This window comes from Danio rerio, chromosome 25, assembly GCF_049306965.1.
Source record: "Danio rerio strain Tuebingen ecotype United States chromosome 25, GRCz12tu, whole genome shotgun sequence".
In the NCBI taxonomy this organism is placed as follows: Eukaryota; Metazoa; Chordata; class Actinopteri; order Cypriniformes; family Danionidae; genus Danio; species Danio rerio.
The window spans coordinates 4,255,666-4,272,500 of record NC_133200.1 but is presented as its reverse complement, the minus strand read 5'-3'; the positions used below and the strand labels follow the sequence as shown (position 1 = coordinate 4,272,500).

The following is a 16,835-nucleotide window of genomic DNA, read 5'->3' as shown; positions in this document are numbered from 1 at the left end:
AAATTATCAAAGATAAAAATTACAAGTAAAAAATAAAATAAAAATTAATAATAAATAAAAATAAACAACAAATAAATAACAATAAATATGAAAAATAATAATATTAAAATAAATAAAATAATAAAATATATAAATGGTCAACGTAAAAATAATAAATTTAAATAAACAACAAATAAAACAATAAAAAAAAAAAAACATAAATAATAATAAAATGGATAAAAAGGACAAAAAAGTATAAAAATAACAATAATAATAAATACAAATTATTAAATAAAATGTGGTTATAATAAAAAATTGATAAATGGCAACAGCCTACAATGAATGCCATTTGTTTATCTAGTAAATGTATATATTTTTTTAATGAACGTTTTTTATTATTCGGACCACTTGAAGTTATTTCAGGCTACCTTAAACTGAAGAGTGCCTGCCCGAAAGCCTACCAGGGATTATGAAAATGTCCTGAACACCCGCTACACATTTCCACATCGAACTGGAAACATCAGATGTTAAACAAAAAAAGTCTCACCATCTTCCTCTTCTCCTCTATTTCTCTCCTCTCCTTTTCTCTGGCTGCTCTCTCCAGTTCCTTCTGAAGAGCGATAGCCTTCTCCTTCTCCAGTCTTTCTCTAAAACACAAACACCCCATTTAGCACCTCTGAAACTGATGCTTTTCTTTCAAACATGAAAAGAAATCAGTGTGCACACATCTACGAAGATCTTAAAGGCAGGTGTTCGATCCAGCCAAACTAAACAAAAGTAAAGAAAATCGGCTCACTTCCACTCCCTATTGATATCTGCCCCCCCACCTCATACACCACTCTCCCCAATTATTATTGAACTTAAAGGGTCACGAAACACCAAAACACATGTGTTGAGCTGTTGACAGGCGTATATGTGTCCCACACTGCTAAAACACTATTAGGACACCTATATTTCACTAAAGTGTAAATTGGTTGTTTTTGCGTTATTTCAAGCAAATTTGTACTTCCGGTTTGAAACTAATTTTTGAAGCTGCGTCACGGTCATGACATAATAGCGTGTATTCCAGCGTGCAGACTGGACGTCTGTGCCAGAGTGTGTCTTATTACGTCTTACAGCCTGCTGCATTAATGCATGAGTAAAGCTTGGTTCAAACCAATCAGCGCGCTCTATTGTGCAACTTCATTAATATTCATTACTGTCACAGTGTTTAGACGACAGAGACGCCACGTTGTGTTGGCAAAACAAGCGTGAAGTGTTGCTTTTATAGTTTGCTGCAGTTAAGTTTTGTTTTCATTTTCTCTCTGTGAGAGCGCAGCTGGACTCACGTGTGGATTAACAGTGTACGCGACGCTCGACAACAATAACTTACATGTCTAAGGAGGAACATTGTTTACCTGAGAGCTGTTCTCATCTGCAAACGCTGAGATCCGGATTCGCTTGTCGTCTCCTCTTAATAAAGACGCGGCTCTAGTTGCTGGTGATTGTCCTGTCTCTACAGATTTGGTAAGTGAGCGACCAGTGCTCTGTTTATTTAGTTTGTTCGTATCGAACTAAGTTAACTATTGCACTGAGTGTAAACATGTTAGCACCACAACCAAACTTTAACCTCGTGTAGGATTTTCGCCGCATTTAGTAACCGGAATAACACATCAGCGCGTGCCCAAATAGACACTCCCACACCGTGCCTCTTTTCTTCCTCCGACACTCCCCCCTAAACAAAGCTGGACACGCCCACTTTTCTGACTTTTTCCAAAGTAGAGGTGTGAAAACACCCTGCTGAAACCAGGTGGTTTCATGGCCCTTTAATATAGTACATGATCATTGCACTACACTGTACAACAATTAGTAAATGTACATATTCAACCTGTATATTATGTTGCATATTCCAGATTATTAATAGCAACCTGTACAGTATGTTAATCTGTTTGAAAATCTGATGCTAGTTAATTCGACTTGTATATTTATTGGTTAGATGTAAACTGCATTTCAGTGCCTTGTACATGTGTGATGACAATAAAGTTGACTCTAATGTAATCAAATGACAATCCTGATGAAGAGCTTGCAGATCGAAATGTTCTTTTAAACGTGTATAAAAAGCAACACTAACTTTTCAGCGATGGCTTGTCTTTCTCGCTCTCGTTCTCTCTCCCTCTCTCTTTCGCGTTCCCTTTCTCTCTCTCTTTCGCGTTCCCGTTCTCGCTCCTGCTCTTTCTTGAGCTCCAGAGCGCGTGTGGCTTCGGCAAGTTTACGGGCTTTCTCTCGCTCCTCCTCAGCCTTGCGTTTGGCCTGCATTTCCTGAAATCGCCTCTCCTCCTCCTCCTGAAAAAAATAGAGACGGTACAAAAATAGTTATAGCAGCAACAAAATAATACACAATAAATGTGCAGTTTCTAAAACAAAAACTTGATGATGATTAAAGTTAACCTTGCAAAGAAATGTCAAGACAAACAAGTACTATTTTACTTTACATTTTATGTTAGTATATTGATTTTGCCCTGAAAAAAATAATAATAATAAAAAAATAGAATAAATTAATATTTTGTGTTGACATTTTAATTTATGAAAGCCATAAAGAGCAAATTCTTCTGAAACCTGGAACACAATTCAGGTCAAAAACATTGTGCACAGTGAAATAAATGTTGTGTTAATGTTGTTTTCAAGTCACACTTGCAGGTTATTTCAGACCGAATATTCAAAGTGTCGTGGTAAACAATATAGGGAGTGTGTCACAAGTTGTCACTGAATGACTGTGTGAATATAAAACCAACTTTACCTTAATAACTTACACATCTCATTCTGAGCATTCAATATCTGCAGTTTTTTAACCATGTGTAACTGCTTTTGCTCAAATCATTGCTGCGATCAAAAACGAGTAATGTGTATGATTCAGCATAGAGTGAACTTACCTGATATAACATAAGAACTGCAGAGTCCAGCATGTCTAAATAGGTCCTCACTCCATTGAGCCAAAGACAACTGCAGTTGGCATTAAAGCAGTGTGGTGTACGGTAAAAGTTAGGTTTCCAACTTTTGGACTGTCGAATTTGGCATCCTACCGCACAACACAACATGTTGGCTATTGCCACCAGTCTCTTTTTGCAACGGGGAACCCGTGTGACGTCATGTGTACCACAGATTGGTAATTTGTCAATATGCTAGTAATTTATTTTATGCAGATGCACTGCATAGAAAAAGACTTGATCATATCAGTCAATCTAAATTAATGAAATCTTTCCAAATAGACCCATGCAGATATAGTTAAATTATATTTATAATCACAATAGACAGATATTAGGGTGCTTTCACATCTGTAATTCGCTTCATTTGGTCCGGACCAAGGGTAATAAATGATACATTGTTGCATTTTCTGCCGTCTTTGGGTCGTTTTCACACCACACTGCTGGCTTTGGTCCGAACCAGTTGAAACGAACCAAAATGCAGTCATCTGACTAAATCCACAGCTCTCATTGGCCAGATGTTGTTGAACATATTTCTTAAACTGCTTATTGATTGGTCAGAATTCACGTGCAGGAAAATGCCAATGAACTCCCGCAAGTAAACAAAACCGGCAGACACAAAACGTCGCTCTTTACTATAAAGGGACGACTGCGCTGACTGATTGTATGCCTGCTTTAGACAAACCATACATACATTTTGAGAATGAAGCGCGGCCGCGGCTGGAAAACAGTGTTTAATGCATCGCTCGTCACTTCAGGAGGAGACGTGAATTAATTTAGCTAAACTGCGACATGATCATCTTGCGGAAATATTACCAACGATCCATCAGGTAGTGTTTTCCCCGCTCTCTCTCTCTCTGTTGGTAAAGCGCTGTCGACAAATATTTTTCCTCTATATCCCATAATGCACAGCGCATCGGCCTACGGCAGCTGAATTGGTCTAAAAGGCGCAGTACTTTTTGCGGTTCGACCGTTTTAGTACGGATCATATTCTCACCACAAACGAACCGCTCCAGGGTTCGTTTGAAAGCACACCGAGACCACCTCTTCAAGCAGGTCTCGGTACGCTTATTTGGTCCGCTTTTGGTGCGCACTAGAGTACGATTGCTGCATTCTCACCTGCCCAAACGAACCGTACCAAAAGGGGAAATGAACTCTAGTGTGATTCAATCGAACTGAATAAGGCAGGTGTGAAAGCACCCTTAGATAGCAAAACAAAATATCGCAATGTCAAGATTTTCCATATTTACTTTCTTCAAATTCACTTGTTTTAGATCACGTACGCAATTCATTCAGTCCTCGTGCATTACACCAAACAGAACCATGAATCTGAACGCATGTTAACACCAGGTCCAAATAGCACCTTTTATTGCAGGATTGACTTACAACTTGCTGCTGTTTCTTTTGTCTCGCCGCCTCTTCCTGTTTCCTGCGCAGCTCCAGTTCTTCCTGTCGTTTAGTGGCCACCTTCCTCTTGGCTTTCTCCTCCGCCATCCGCTCCACTCGCAGCTTAGAGAAAAACAAGAGCTTTATGAAGAATCCAAATCAAGTGGAGTGCATGGGTCTACATTGAGTCTAAAGATCTTCAGCACTGACCAGGTCGTTTTTCTTCTCCAGCTGTGCCATCTTTTCTTCGATCTTCTTTTTCTTTTCCTGCTCCTTCTCCTTTTCGCTTTTCACTCGAGCCTCTACAACCCGTTTCAAACGCTCGTCCCGTTTCCTAAAATTCACAATCGACTTTTGAGTATACTTTTGCATTCACACTTAAAGAACAGGTCATATGGGTTAAAATAAATAAATCGAATTTGCCATTTGTAATGTCATGCGTTTAAAAAAATACTATGAGTAAAATAAAAATAAATTTAAAAAAATTTATTTGCCTTTGTAATGTCATGGGTTAAAAATCATATGGGTTAAAAAAGGTCATTTGGGAAAAAGAAAATCTAATAATGAGTCATATGGGATAAAAAAAAAAATCTAAATTGGCATTTGTAATGTCAAGGGTTAAAAAAATTATAGGGATTAAAAAAAAGGGCCATATGGAGTAAAAAAAAAAAAAAAACTAATCTGCTGTTTGTAATGTAGCTGTCCTTCAACATAAATGTATCAAAAACAAGTGCATGATAAATGAAACTACTTTCTCTCTCTCTAAAAAAAGGAAACAGCCGTAAAATCGCCATAATGGAGTTATATTTTCAAATATTTTGCCTGATAATTATTGGTCAACATTAAAGTAACTCATTTGCATAATTTCCACCTCCGACAACAGTTGAAAGATGTTAAATGTTCAATCTTAAATGTATAAGTTTTTTTTTCTAGGCAGAGAAAAACCAGTCAAAACCGATTTAGCCAGCTGACCAATCAGAGTGGACTTAGCTTATGAAAGGAGGAGGGGTTTACAGACATTAAGGGTGCTGTACAATTGAACTGTAGATCGATTCTTTTGATCCGAAACTGGGATTCAAATTGTTACAATGTTGCTTTTTGTTTTTGGTGCGGCTTGCTTTCACATAGTAATGTTTCTAAATGCATCAAAATAGTAAAATAAGTCATGTGCGTTACAGGGTTTATTTTTCAGAGCCCTAAAGATTCCGCTCAGCTGTCAGCTGTCAGTCTTTATTTTAATTTATAATGTTGAACAATAATACAAAAGCAAAAAGGTGCACTTTAATTTTGACACCCACAGACATCGTCAACAAATATAAATCAGAGCGTTTAGACTCTCATACAGAGCCTCATTTCAGCTGTCAAGGGTTGTAAAAGTCTATTGAGTCAATCAATATATTAAAAGAAACGTTGGCTAGAATTCGGCATTTTAGGCTTAAATTATAAAGAGAAATAACAGATGAAGCGAGACAGCAGTCAGATCATGAAGCAGATCCATGTTGATCTTTCTTTCGACGGTGAGTGCAGAAATGAACAAAACAGGCCTAATATAAAATATTATAAGATTAAAATATGGAGAAAAATATCAGGTGGTAATTTCAGTAAATGCATAAACAGCTCTTGTTAATATTTCAGCATGCTTACACTTCCGTATTCAACATGAAACGCACATTTGCTGGTAGGAATAACATCTCGCCCTACTCATAATTCTCTTTAAATAGTCATATATATACACAAATATATATATATATATACACAAATATATATATATATATATATATACAAAAAAAAAAAAAAAAATATATATATATATATATATATATATATATATATATATATATATATATATATATATATATATATATATACACACATACACAAATATATATATATATATATATATATATATATATATATATATATATATATACATATACATATACATACACACACACACAAATATATATATATATATATATATATATATATATATATATATATATATATATATATATATATATATATATATATATATATATATATATATATATATATATATATATATATATATATATATATGACTATTTTGCAATTATAATACACTGTGATTTAGCCTGTTTGTTGTTTCGTACTTTGTTGAATCGTTTTGCTTTCTCACTACAATCGATCCGCTCCAGAGCTTAGACCACCTCATTGAGGCAATTTCAGACCGACTGAATTGGCATGGACCTGAGTGCAAATGCGGGTTTCACATATGCCAAACGAACCAAGCTAACTTGGAAAATGAGACCGGTTCTGAAACAATAGTCTAGATGTGAAAACACCCCAACAATGGACTCAAACAAACAGTATCTAAATAACTGTACAATTATTCTAACATTAAGCACGCATTCTGAGGAAATAATGTTTTCTGAGATTAGATGCATTGTAGGGAACTCCAACATGATATTAGGACACTTTAAATTACTATATGATAAATGCTCTTCACACAAGATCAATGATTAAGATTAAATTAGTCAATACTTTTTCATTTCTTCCTGTTTCTTCCGTCTCTCCTCCTCGATCTTTTTCTTGCGCTCGTTCTCTTGCTCGATCTTCTTGTTCAGGGCGTCCCACTTCTGCCGTTCCCGCTCCTTTAGGGAAAAATTAAACAAAATAACTCCATTTTAAACAAATATCGCGAGTGAGTGATTTGGGACCTCAACCAGGACAACACAAGACGAACCACACAAAGACAGCTGCTTTAACTCTGGGAGAAAGTGAAGATTATAAACACAGATTTGTTGCTAACATACACAAACGGGTATCTGAACTTTCCAAGCCACAAAGGCCTCGTTTAGTGTTCACACCTGGTATTAACATGCGTTTTGGTCAAGCTGTTCAAAGCCAGCCAAGGGAAAAATATTTCTTTCTACATTCAGTGTTTAAATGAGTCTCAAGCTGCGTCTTAAATGGCACACTATTGACCTTATTCTAAAATGCGGAAGTGCGCCTGTTTTCGCGATTGTCTTAGAACTTCCGATTCAGTCGCCTATGGGAGAAATGACAAGGAATAATAAACGGCACAAAATGGCCAAACTACTTGCTCAACAAACAAATGTTTGCATGACTACACAGACCAAGTAGCATAATATAATAAGAAAATATTAAATTGCAACATCAAGCAGCGTAACGAGCAGTTGTTAACGTCAAAAAAATGAATGGAAGTGAATGTGACCGGAAGTCGCGAGACAAAAAGATTCAAATGGCAGCGCCCACTCGTCAGCTGAGAATAAGGTGAATACACTATGCACTATTTACTTATGCACTTACACACTCAACAGGATAGTATATGTATAAAGTGGCGTCCCAAATGGCACACTAATGTTTTTTTACCAAGCGGATATTCAAACCGTTTCCCTGATGACGTTTGCCAAATCAGTGAAATAAACGAATTATCAAATAATACCTGCCGTGAGTATTGCCACATTCACCATCAGGAGGCGCTATAATCACTCTCGTAGGAGAATTTTGCTTTCACCATCCAAAATAAATGAAGTTAGTCAACATGTGCATCCGATAGCTCCGCCCCTTCCGCTACGTAAGCAAACCTGCAGTCGTGAAGTGCGTGAAGTGTCCATCATTACCCACTAGGCCTTCAACAGTTATGTTAGAAGTTATGCTGTTGTTATTAAGCTCAGCAGGCATTTTCTGAGGCTTCTTTTAACACATTAATAATCACATCTACAGTACAACAGCAATCTCATCATACATGTTTTCCACCACCTTAAAGTAGACAAAACTCCGTTAACTTAGCACTGTAGACTTGTGATTGGATCAACAAAAACGTGTGTTAATACCAGGTGGAAACAGTGCCAAAGATGCACATTTAAACACCAGATGAGTGATAAGTTAATCTGACAGTCTGAATGGGATGGTCCATTTAGTTTACACTGTAAAAAGCGAACAGATACTTAAAAAAAGTGAGTAAATACTTTAACTTGAAACTGTTGACATGACTTAATTTTTATAATTATGAACACAGTTCATTAAGTTTACTCACATCAAGTCAACTAATCCCTTTAAAAGCAATTAGCTTACTCATTTAAGCAAACTCAACTAATCACTTTAAAAGCAACGGGTTTATTCCGATTTTATAGGTAAACAACTAATTACTTTAACAGCAGTGGGTTTACTCCATTTGTACAGGTCAACAACTAATCGCTTAAAAAACAAAAAACAAAAACAAAAAAAAAAACAGTAAACCTATTACTTTTTAAAGTAAGCTTAACTAATCCCTGTAAAAGCAACGGGTTTACTCCGTTTTTACAGGTAAACTCAACTACTCACTTTACTTGCAAAAAAACTGAGTAAACCCACTGCTTTTAAACTGAACTAATCGCTTTTTACAGTGTAGATTTTAGTGCATTCACTGCCCCATGGAGGAATGAGGTAAACATGAAGTGACCAACCAACCAGCCAAACAAACAAACAAACAAACATACATAAAGCCCACTCATAAAACAGGAAAACAGAGTGTTGACATAAGCAAATTCAAAAAGTTCTGACTGACATGAAAAATGACCCCAATGTGGATTCACTGTTTATACTCACCACAGAGCCAGAGCCCAACTGAGGGGAAAAGACAGGAAGTACAATTACCAACTAAAACCACTTCTGCCTTGATAAGCATAATGGCAAACATTGAGTGTGGATGCGGCCTTTGTCTATTCTAAAAACACAAAAATAAGGGACCCTTTGATTTCTGCAAAGTAGTAAATAACAACGGAAAATTTTAAATAACTGTGCAATGTCACAGAAGTTGACCAATATTTAAAGAATAAATCAAAATCTGCGCAATTATACAAAATTGCAATAGAGCTGAACAGTCGGGTTGTAAAAAATAATGGGATTTTTTTAACAATAATAGTCCCCTAAAATGATACAAATTTGTATACATATGCACATTTTGTAATAAATTTGGAAATTTATTGTCTTTAGGTAGAAACAACAAACTCGACTGACAGGATTTCTTTGTGCATTTAAAACTGATCGTGCCATTCGCAATGCTTCATGGGATTATAGGAATAAATACAGTCTTGTTCTTCTGTTTGTGGACCCAAAATGCAGTTCCTTTATTTACTTTTCATCTTTTAATTTTATGGAAAAACACTGATGCCAGTGCTTCTGAAAAGGTGGCTGGCACCAACTCATATATTAACAACTGTCTTAATAATAAAGCACAACAAGACTAAAATGTAATTACTCTAGTAAAAAGAAAATTCCATCTCTAGATTTCATAGGGCCTTTAAAACGCATGGATGATAGATTTTGCCCATAGATTTGCCTACCTTGACATCAGGTTTGGTGGCAGACTGCTTGATGAAGGACTTCATAATGGTGCTGCGGCCTAGAGATCCAGGCGTCATCATCAGGATCTGGTTCTTCTGTACGGTGTGCACGAATGAACGCATGTGTGGAGCGATACTCTACATGTACAAAACAAACAGACACAAGTTAGGTCTACTCGAAGCTTATCCAACTAAACTCAGGGTATATACAGTAATCAGAGTGAAATTTGTTACCTTAAAAGACCTTTTTTAGGACTTTCCATACATTTTAAGACCTCATAGCCACTTTAGGTTTCAACCAGTAATATTGAAGAGATTTTAACTTCTAAAACTAATCGTAAACTGAAACTTTATAATTATATATATATATATATATATATATATATATATATATATATATATATATATATATATATATATATATATATAAAAATAAAAATTGTTTATATTATCATCATCATCATATACTGAAATAAAAATCTTAATCCAGTAGGTGGCGCCTAAAACAGCAGGATTTTTCTTTAAACATTTACTTGGTTACTACAGTAAACAAAGCAGCGAGATGTTAAATCTTGCAGGGTTTTATCCAGTTCTGAAACTACACAGCATCCTGATATTCGCAGATTAAATTCAGGCAAACTTCAAGATACTGATACAAACTTTAATCGCTTATAAAATAGCATTTAAGACTTTCAAATACTTTTTAGGGGCCTTAAATTTCTCTAAATCAACTTAATACTTATTAGGGTGCCGCAGACAGCCTGAAACTGCCCCCAGAATCATATATTTATGAATGCAAGCAACCATGGAGAAACTTAATGCGGGCTTCTGCAGCAAGCGTTTCCATTTAACAAGAGCCAGAGGTTGATAATGAGTGTATGGGCAGCATTACAGTGGTCAGAGATGCTCATACCGTGAGGCACTTCTTCGGAGGTGTGTTCTTTTTCTTTGGCGTGCTCATCTCTGATTCACCAGCACGACGTTTAGAGCCTGATCGTGTAGACCTGATGGAAACCCACAAAGTAAACAATGTTGAATGCTTGTTTCTGATTGGCTGATGAACATTGTGAGGCAGGAGTGTCAAACTCATTTTCACTGAGGGCCACTTTAACGTTATGGCTCCAGGTTAGAACTGCATTACTGTAGAAATGTTACTGCCTCTTAACATATCGTTTAATAATCATCTCCTTATTTTATTAATAAATATTAAAGTAACAAATAAATACACGCATTTGCATAAACGTAAAATAGACGGAACTTCAAGTTATTTTTAAGATGAATTCTTTAATCAGGTTAACTCTTCTTGGGAAAAGCAGAACTTTGGAACAATAGCTCATTTTTGAGCCGCAAAACAAACATGCATCATGGGAGATGTAGTTTACACGACAAAGCAGCTTGGATTTATTATAATGCTGAGGTCACAAAGCAAAAGCACTGCGCCACTTTATCTAGATTACTCATGGGGTGTTTTTCGTAAATGCAAATGCATCAAGCATTTTATTCAGTACCATTTGCATGAATACTTAAATTCATATTTGGTGTGAATCATTTACTCTTGAGGGTAACATAATATCGATAGGCCTCGAGTTTGACACCCCTGTTCTTAGGCGTGTGTTTTTTTTTTTTCAGATAAACGCACGGCTAAAGTAGTTCTGCCATGTTTTGCGCACATTACATCTCCATGTCACTACGCTGAATGATTTCAGTTACTTCACAGTTGAACCACATCAAAACACAACAGAAGACTTTGTAGGAAATGTGGAAGAAACTAGTGCTACACACAGGAGCATGTTGAAGACATAAACCTTGTAAATGGCTGAAATACAACATCTGAACAGTGCCTTTAGCTGTGGGAACAGTAGTATAAATAGAATAATTGAATTAAGACAGTTGACTTAGAAAATAATGCACATTATTCTTTATATAAATCATAACATATCTCTTATTTACTGTAATGTAATGCATTTTTTATTTAGTGCCATGTCAGCAACCAAGGCTATCTTCATGGCAGGAATCTTTCAACAATAAATATACAATTTAAAAATCAACAAACAAAATAAAACATCAATTAAATAAGATTTTTTTGTGTTAATAAATGATAAAAATTCTAAAATCTTTTCTGTTTTTATCTCTTATTTACATTTAATGCATTGTCAACACCCAGCAAGCATTTTTGGCTTTTAAAATAAGTCTTTTAGACGCCTAAACATAATGTAGGCTGCATTTGCGCTCAGTGAACATCTAATAGACATCTAAGAAAAGCAGAGTCATTCATTCATTTTTCTTCAACTAAAGGCTCGTGCACACCGGGATGCTTTTTGTTCACGTTTTCCGTCGATTTTTAACGCTTCGAGACTTAATAAAGGGCACCAATGTGATCATGCAAATCATCGCGCAAAAGCGTCATTTTAAAGAAACGCCTCATGCTCGTTTTTTATGTTTTGACTTGCCGCATCAAAATAGTCTCCACCGATCAGATTGGCACTTTTTTTCGAGGAGCTACTGAAGTTTGAATTTTTAATTCATCTGAAATGAATTGTTTTTTCGGTGCTCCGCGATGCAGACACGGACAATACGGTATCGGTTCAGTAATAATCATAACCGGTTATTATGTACTGGCGTCATTTACCTCATATGCGCTCTGTCGCGAGCGCGGGTATTTAAAACACTTCAGGCGCCAGCTACTTAAAAATGCGCACAATTTCACTCCGTGTGTGTATTTTGGACAGCTTTCACTGAAACTTACAGCAGAAGCCGCTATTTTTCTGCAATTGAGGGAATAAAAGTGAACTGCATTTCTCTCTCTCTCTCTCTCTCTCTCTCTTACTGTGGCCCATTTCACCTGCTGGCGTGACTTTTCCTCTCTTCTCTTTTCCTCTTGGCTGTTACAGCGGTACTTCTGGATATAGGTTTGCATTCCCACGGCTGTACCTGTGCATTGTTGTGGGACCCGACCAGATTTCATTCAGTGCGGGAATGAATTCCTGAATAAAGTGCGGGAGCAGTTGGTAACTCTGATGTCATTTGAAGAGGAGTGGGCGGTCTCACAATATCAATCCCGAGCGAGCAAGCACGCGTGTTTATTTTTTCGGTGCCGTCTATGTTTGTGTGTGTGAGACAGCGTGATGCTGTGTGTCTGTTTATACAGACAGCTTGTTATAGAAGCTTAAAGTTGTGTAGCGCCACTCAATGTCAAGTAGCAATTTTGCTTACACTTCTGCTCGGCGCCAAATGAAAAATGGCTTTGGTTTTAATCCGGAAAAACATCTCAAAAAACGCTGACGATAACCGCAAAGGTAAAGCGTCACCGGTGTGTACAAGCCTTTAGTCTACATTTCAGAGGTCTTCAAAGCAGAATGAAGCGCCAACTATTCCAGCAAATGTTTTACGCAGCAGATGCCCTTCCAGCCACAATCCAGTACTGGGAAACACCCAAACACTCTCACATTCACACACACAACGGCCAATTTAGTTTATTCAATTCGCCTATAGCGCATGTGTTTGAACTGTGGGAGAAAAAACAGAGCACCCAGAGGAAACCCACACGATAGACTAGCTATCAAAAAAATAAACATAAAAAATACATAAATGACTGCATATGTGAAATCGGTCTAATATGCATGTGATGACTAGTCTAGTTTTGGTCTATTCTTAAGATGTCTATTATCTGACAGCCCAAATTTAGCCTTGCCTTAGCAAAGGCATCTACAATTAGATGTCAATTAGAAGTCTAAACACAAAATTGCTAGGTGGGCAACGACTATTTTGATGACAAAAACACTTCATTAAAAAGAAATAAAATTAAAACCGCAAACAAATGAATACAAAAACTAGATTCGACTTTAAACGTTAAAATGAGATTCTAAACATTTTGCTGGTAACACTTTGCTGAATATCTCTTTGGGTGAAACCTTCTGCAATCATTACAAATGGGACAGAGCAATAGAATGTTTCACAGTAAGGGGAATATTTAGAGAGAAACAAACAGTGAGTGGGGTCTTCAGTTTTAAGCAAAAAAAACATGAGTTAGTCTTGTAGGTCCAATATGACATCTGGTAAAAGGTCCTATACAAGTACAAATATTTGATGATCGTTCAACAGCCAATCATCAATAATTCCTTACATATGGCACAGATCAAACAACCATAAACAAGAAAACTAATAGACTCCTTGCTTACCGGCCATCTCCAATGGACTTTGACCCTCCACTGTCATCTGTTAGGACAAAAAATAAATAAATCAAACATTATTTACTGAAAAATTTGCATAATCTACAATAAACACCATCAGATGATCTGTTAGATGTGTACCTGTTACTGAAGTGCGAGCCTTGGATCGTGTTAAACGACAGTTCTCAGTAGTGCTGGGAGATTCAATAATCACTTCTGGCAGTTTCTCTTCTGTTAGCTCAATTTCCTTTTCTTCCATCTTCTTAGGTTCCGGTTCCTATGAAAGCACAGATCCATTGGTTACTTACACAATACAAAAAAATAGCTGCTTATGTGACTGCATGTGGTTAAATTAGACTATTTGGTGTCTTATTAAATGAAGGAAAGAGAAAAGCACAGCAGAAAAGCTCTTTTTACCTGAGGTTGGATGATCTCTGGTTCAGGGCTGGTTTCAGTGGCTGGTTCTGCATCAACCCTAAAACAAATCACAGAAACATTACACACAACTCAAAGGTTGGAGGTTTGACTCACAGTCTGCAGTTTTCTGAGACTAAAGGTTTTTGCACGCTAAAGTCCAAAATGTTCGTATTTCGGAGACAGTTTAGGCAGTGATACGTTCCCCTCTCTTCTCCAAAGTAGAAACAGAAAGAGGAATATGCTGCATATTGTGTTCATCCAATTGAGAGGAAGGACAACAGTTCAGCTCATTATAAAAAAGCTACGTTGGATTATCCTAAAGTTTATTTCAGGAAATCAGTGGAATTTTGATACACTGCTTGTGATGCTTCACACATTCACATACGTAAACAAATCCTGAACAAGACTGGCATATTATATGACATTATAATAGATGGAGGCCGCGTTGACGCATCAAAGCAACAGATCGAAAGCGGACAATGCTTTTAATTATAATGTCTATAGGCAGTACATCAAATGTATGGACGGACGGACGCATACAAGCAGGGGAGAGGTGTACCAGTCACTAAATTCAGCATATAAGGTTTTTCAGCCGTCCGCCACATTCTGTCTTTATTTTAAGCACTGTGTTTGTTTTAAAGTTATCTGTAGCTGAAATGACAGCATTCTGTATTTAGTTTTTGCTTGTACGGTGGCTCTCAACTCTCAAAACTCCACCCAAATTGCTTTTTCAAATGCAAAAATCGAGAAGAGAAAAATAAAATAAATCTGACCCCGTTTCAGAGGCTTTGTGTCAGTATGATTCACACAACCTGTGGTCAATTTTTTTTTTATTCATTCATTCATTCATTCATTTTCTTGTCGGCTTAGTCCCTTTATTAATCCAGGGTCGCCACAGCGGAATGAACCACCAACTTATCCCGCTGCGTAAAAACTTGCTGATGCCCTTCCAGCCGCTTCCCATCTCTGGGAAAGAATTTGTTTTTTAACATGCGAAAATAACTGACCAAAAGTGTGCAATAACCTTCAGAATACATTTTTCTATCATTTGAAGAAATAATAATGGTAATAATAATAAAAAGATCACTCACTTTTCTTCTCTGTTGTCCATGTCCTCAGGTTCAGGTTCAACATCCATACAAATGTCCTCTGGAAAAAGCATAAAAATTACACACAATCACTTTAAAGCAACTACATGACTGTAGTGATGCACAACTTATAAAAAAAAAAAAAGAAGAAAAATCTGGATGTTTTCTTGCAGTTTTCAGCAGTTAGAGTAAAATAAAAATGTCTTTGATAAAGCCTGAAAAATATCAGTCTTGAACTTCATTTTTCTAAACCTTGTTACAGTTTCTGAACATAAAAAGTTATCGACATCAGCCAAAAATTGCATATCAGTACAGCCCTGGTGCTGAGAAAGCAGCAAATCCTATTAAGTGTATTACTGATCTTAACTCAGTCATCTACAATTATGCCCCATTCACAAATGGTTGTAAAATAAGTTAATTTTTAAATCAAATCCTAAATTGGTTAAACACGAGTTTTGACAGTGTCTACAATGTTCTGAGCTTTTCCACATTACATAAATGCAATTAGTTTGACTACTTTGTTTCTATTGTCTCTGTTCACATTTACATGCAAACGAATAAAGCAATATCACAGTGTTAAATTAAACGATCAGAAAAACCCATAGATACATCCACTTTCATTGAAGAAACCAAGAAAGTGGACAAAAGCGACACTGAAAAACAAAACCAACCATAAGCAAACTTTCATTGATGTAGGCTTTGTTAGGATAGGACAATAATGGGGAGATAAAGCTTTAATATCTGGAGACTGGAGGTAAAAAAAAAATCCAAATACTGAAAATTGCCTTTAAGGTTGTCCTTAGCAATGCAAATTACTAATCAAAAATTAAGTTGATAATCAATTGACCCTTGCCCTGTTACAGGAATATTTGGTTTAATTACGGATCCCGGTTTAGACAATAATACCAAAAGCATGATTTCTTTGTCAACATTAATTGCTTTTAATCATTATATTAGGGACCTTATGTACCATCTTACAATGGAGAAGATTCGGTACTCCACCAAAGGTTGCAGTCAAAAATTTCATCTTATTTGGCAGCCAGTGTTGACATACATAAAACAAATGGATCCAAACTTAATATTTTCAGTTTGACTATTGTTTATTTGTTTCTCACATCCCCCCCCCCATTTTTTTTGACTACATTTTAATTTCTATCTAAATTATTTTATTTCTTTATTTTAAATTTGTTAAGCCTATTGTGACTTGTTGTGTGCGTATATATGTACAATAGATGAGTGAACATATAATGGAACTTTTGTCTATTTGTATTGTATGTATGTATATATTGCGACAGAATGTAAAACAGATTAAAAATGGGCATAACATATTGTTTATAAATGGTGCTGAGGGGTGGGGGGGCTCTGTTGGAGCAAAGATCATTTGTCTCTGTTTTTCAAATACTTTTGCAATTAATGTTTTATTGAAAAAAAATTAAGTTAATATATTTACGGAAGAAAATGAAAGAATTTTCAATTCGTATTCTAATCATTTTCGGCATAAAAGGA

The 16,835-nt window shown here is 36.1% G+C and overlaps 1 protein-coding gene across 2 annotated transcripts in view; it reads right to left on the bottom strand.

The window, feature by feature from the left end:
• incenp (inner centromere protein) overlaps positions 1 to 16,835 on the bottom strand; it is a 31,030-nt gene that overhangs the window by 10,277 nt on the left and 3,918 nt on the right. Inside the window, exons 5-16 of one of the 2 annotated variants that reach the window (XM_073942521.1) lie at positions 15,333 to 15,390; positions 14,242 to 14,299; positions 13,966 to 14,101; positions 13,834 to 13,870; positions 10,569 to 10,659; positions 9,656 to 9,793; positions 8,919 to 8,936; positions 6,849 to 6,958; positions 4,536 to 4,659; positions 4,326 to 4,448; positions 2,090 to 2,301; positions 527 to 626 (exon numbers count right to left, since the gene is read on the bottom strand). In XM_073942521.1, coding sequence (XP_073798622.1) covers positions 527 to 626; positions 2,090 to 2,301; positions 4,326 to 4,448; positions 4,536 to 4,659; positions 6,849 to 6,958; positions 8,919 to 8,936; positions 9,656 to 9,793; positions 10,569 to 10,659; positions 13,834 to 13,870; positions 13,966 to 14,101; positions 14,242 to 14,299; positions 15,333 to 15,390 — 1,205 coding nt within the window. The remainder of the gene's footprint in view (positions 1 to 526; positions 627 to 2,089; positions 2,302 to 4,325; positions 4,449 to 4,535; positions 4,660 to 6,848; positions 6,959 to 8,918; positions 8,937 to 9,655; positions 9,794 to 10,568; positions 10,660 to 13,833; positions 13,871 to 13,965; positions 14,102 to 14,241; positions 14,300 to 15,332; positions 15,391 to 16,835) is intronic. The other variant, XM_073942522.1, reaches the window with a different exon arrangement.